This window comes from Myotis daubentonii, chromosome 17, assembly GCF_963259705.1.
Source record: "Myotis daubentonii chromosome 17, mMyoDau2.1, whole genome shotgun sequence".
Taxonomy (NCBI): Eukaryota; Metazoa; Chordata; class Mammalia; order Chiroptera; family Vespertilionidae; genus Myotis; species Myotis daubentonii.
The window spans coordinates 19,020,336-19,023,596 of record NC_081856.1 but is presented as its reverse complement, the minus strand read 5'-3'; the positions used below and the strand labels follow the sequence as shown (position 1 = coordinate 19,023,596).

Here is a 3,261-nt window from a genome sequence, read left to right as displayed (position 1 = left end):
CAGACAAGTATATCATCATATAACTCTATACAGAAAAATTAGCTTTTATTGGCGTTAACTCCTCTTTTTGTGTTGACCTTGTAGATCAGTGATGGTGAACCTATGATGCGTGTCAGAGGTGACACGTGAACTCATTTTTTTGGTTGATTTTTGTTAAATGGCATTTAAATATATAAAATAAATATCAAAAATATAAGTCTTTGTTTTACTATGGTTGCAAATATCAAAAAATTTCTATATGTGACACGGCACCAGAGTTAAGTTAGGGTTTTTCAAAATGCTGACATGCCGAGCTCAAAAGGTTCGCCATCACTGTTGTAGATTGATAAAATATAAGTGAGTATGGTAGGCAGACTTTTTTTTTTTCAAACTAAGAAAAGCTTTATTGTAAGACAAAACAAACAGGAAAAAGACATCCAAATGTGAGAGAGTTCACTGTACTTTTTAAAAGAGAAAGCTGCACTTAGGTGTCAGTTAAAACCAGAACCATTGTAGAGATGCCTGCTGTTTGTGGTGACAAAGTTACAACATGTGTTTGCCTGAGAAGTCTTTCTATGGTGGCATAAATGTGGGACTGCATGACAAGAGTGAAGCAATACAAGGTAGAATGACAAGTGGGTAAATGCACTAATGTGCTCTTGTTCTGTTTTGGAGAATTAAAGGAAGCAGCAGGTCACATCACAAAGAACTATATCAGTGATGGCGAACCTTTTGAGCTCGGGGTGTCAGCATTTTGAAAAACCCTAACTTAACTCTGGTGCCGTGTCACATATAGAAATTTTTTGATATTTGCAACCATAGTAAAACAAAGATTTATATTTTTGATATTTATTTTATATATTTAAATGCCATTTAACAAAGAAAAATCAACCAAAAAAATGAGTTCGTGTGTCACCTCTCACACGCGTGTCATAGGTTCGCCATCACTGAACTATATTGTCAAAGAACACTTACAAAAATTGAAAATGGATGTAAGGTTGTTGCTAAAGGTATACAGGGAGGTTAGTGGGGAAAAAACACTTGTGTTCTCAAAAACCAGGTTTCACACAATAACAGGCACTAAAACTAGTTGTGTGTGCTTGCAACAGGAGAGAATACTCTTAATAAAGGCTGGTCTTTTTCATGATATGCAGGAAATCTTCCTCATCGACTTCCCTGTCTCCATCTCGATCAGCTTCATCAATCATTTCCTTCAGCTCCTCATCAGTGATGTTCTCACCCAACTCATTGGATACACATTTGAGATTGTCGAATGATATGGTCCCAGTTTCATCATCATCGAAGAGCTTGAAAGCTTTCAGGATGTCTTCTTTGGAATCTTTCTCCCACATTTTTTGAGTCATCACAGTCAAGAAGTCATTGAAATTCATTTTTCCTGTCCCTTCTTGTTGGGGTCCAAACCCAGCAGGTCCAGGGGTTCCCAAAGGTGTGGACGGAGTCGGCAAAGAAGGAATGACATGGAGACAGCGTTCAGTTGATCAGCAGCCTAGCCAGGTTCTCCAGCCAGGTTCTCTCTTTATTCTCCTGTTACATCTGTATTTATACCATTTGATTTTAATCCTATCCATTCTATTCCAAAGGTTAGGGCATTTGTTATCTCCATTCCAGGGTCACTACTCTATTGTTCTGTTAAGCTACAAGGAAGTAACTGAAGGAGATTATCCTAAGTAAAGATTATGTAGCTTAAGTGTGATTGTTCGTAGTTAAAGTGATTAACTACCTGCCTGGCACTTAGTTAAGGGGTTTTACTGATTTATTCCCTTCCTTAGTCCTGTTAATCCCTAACTCCAGGGAAAAATCCCCACCTGGGGAAACAACCTTTCTCGGAGAGGTGACCTCGGTTAAAACACATAGTGCTAAGAAGGGGAGCAAACATATTAAGAACAGTATGCCATATACGCCAGGTCCCTTGAAACATATGCTGTGCAGATGTTTCTTCCCTGCAGCGACTGTGTCAAGCAGCAAGGATGGACCGGCTTCCGGCACCTTCTGGATCAATTTCACTTATCATCATAATCTCTTCTTTCTTTGGTTCAAAGCCCATTGCTCTCATCACCACCTTGAGCTCTTTAACATCAATGGTCCCAGTTGCATCAGTATCGAAGAGATCAAAAGCTTGGCGTAGCTCCTGTATCTGCTGTGGACTAAGTTCCAGCTTAGGACTCACTCTTTTTGGCTGGGAAGATGATGCCACGTTTGCCATCTTAAAGCTAGAAGAAGCCTTTGGAGGTTCTGAGTCTTCTTTGGCCTAGAACAGGTTGCCTAGAGGACCATGCAAGCCTGGGTGCAGCTGTGGGCTGGCTGTGTGTTAAGAGGAGACAGCGAAAAGGGCACAGGTCCCGCGAGGAGGCTGGCGTTTCTTCAGACCCATCTCCGACTGACTCCTGCTCCCGATTCGGTAGGCAGACTTTTAAAATGGTCTAAATGAGCCCTAGCTGGTTTGGCTCAGTGAATAGAGAGTCAGCCTGCAGACTGAAAGGTTCCGGGTTCAATTCTGGTTAAGGGCATGTACCTTGATTGCAGGCTCCTCCCTGGCCGAGGCCCTGGTCAGGGTGTGTACAGGAGGCAACCAATCAATGTGTTTCTCTCACAGCGGCCGGACTCCTCCTCCCGCACCGCCCAGAGAGGCGTGCGGCGTGCCTTTCATTCCCCCCTTGTCTTGGAACTTCCGGCTCAATCATGAGACGGACTGCATTTCTATTCCACCAAAACTATCAACTGAACTATCCCTATAAGCTTAACAAATGGTCCGGTGGAAGTGAAAGAAACTATTTTAGATTTAACAACTTCTATTGAAATAGGATTTTTCTTCTTAGAATTCCTCCATGGTTATCAAAAAAAACAAATCAAGATTTAATAGGAGGCTCAAGCATTCCTGTTTGTTATGCTAGGTTTAAATTTAGAGTCTGTTGAACTAAGCCTTCGTTTTTCTGGGTACCATTTTCAGCTGGACCAAGTCTCTTCTGTTATTTGGTTCCTGGTCTGGGCTGGGCATGGGAAGCAAGAAGCAGCCATGGGGACAGGAGACCTTCCTCAGAAGGGGCGAGTGTTCAAGCCCCTGCACCACTGGGGGGGGGGGTGAGGATCTGTGCCCCACCTCTGTTGAACCCCAAGTTCTCTCCTACTGGCCCCCGGCTGTGCCTGTCTTAGGTCGCCCCACCCTGTGGGGTCTTACCCGTCTTTGACTACCAACCATCTCTGGGCCAAGTAGGGTGATGTGAGGTTTAGTTCTGTCTCCTTGTTAGCCTATGCCCCTATGGC

The 3,261-nt window shown here is 43.1% G+C and overlaps 1 protein-coding gene across 1 annotated transcript; it reads right to left on the bottom strand.

Moving 5' to 3' along the window:
* Positions 1–355: 355 nt before the first annotated feature.
* On the bottom strand, positions 356–2,443 carry LOC132220045 (centrin-2-like). Its single transcript, XM_059672987.1, has 2 exons — positions 1,987–2,443; positions 356–1,381 (listed from the first exon to the last, which is right to left on the bottom strand). The coding sequence occupies exons 1-2, from the start codon at positions 2,201–2,203 to the stop codon at positions 1,101–1,103; spliced, it is 498 nt and encodes a 165-aa protein (XP_059528970.1). The 5' UTR covers positions 2,204–2,443; the 3' UTR covers positions 356–1,100.
* Positions 2,444–3,261: the final 818 nt, after the last annotated feature.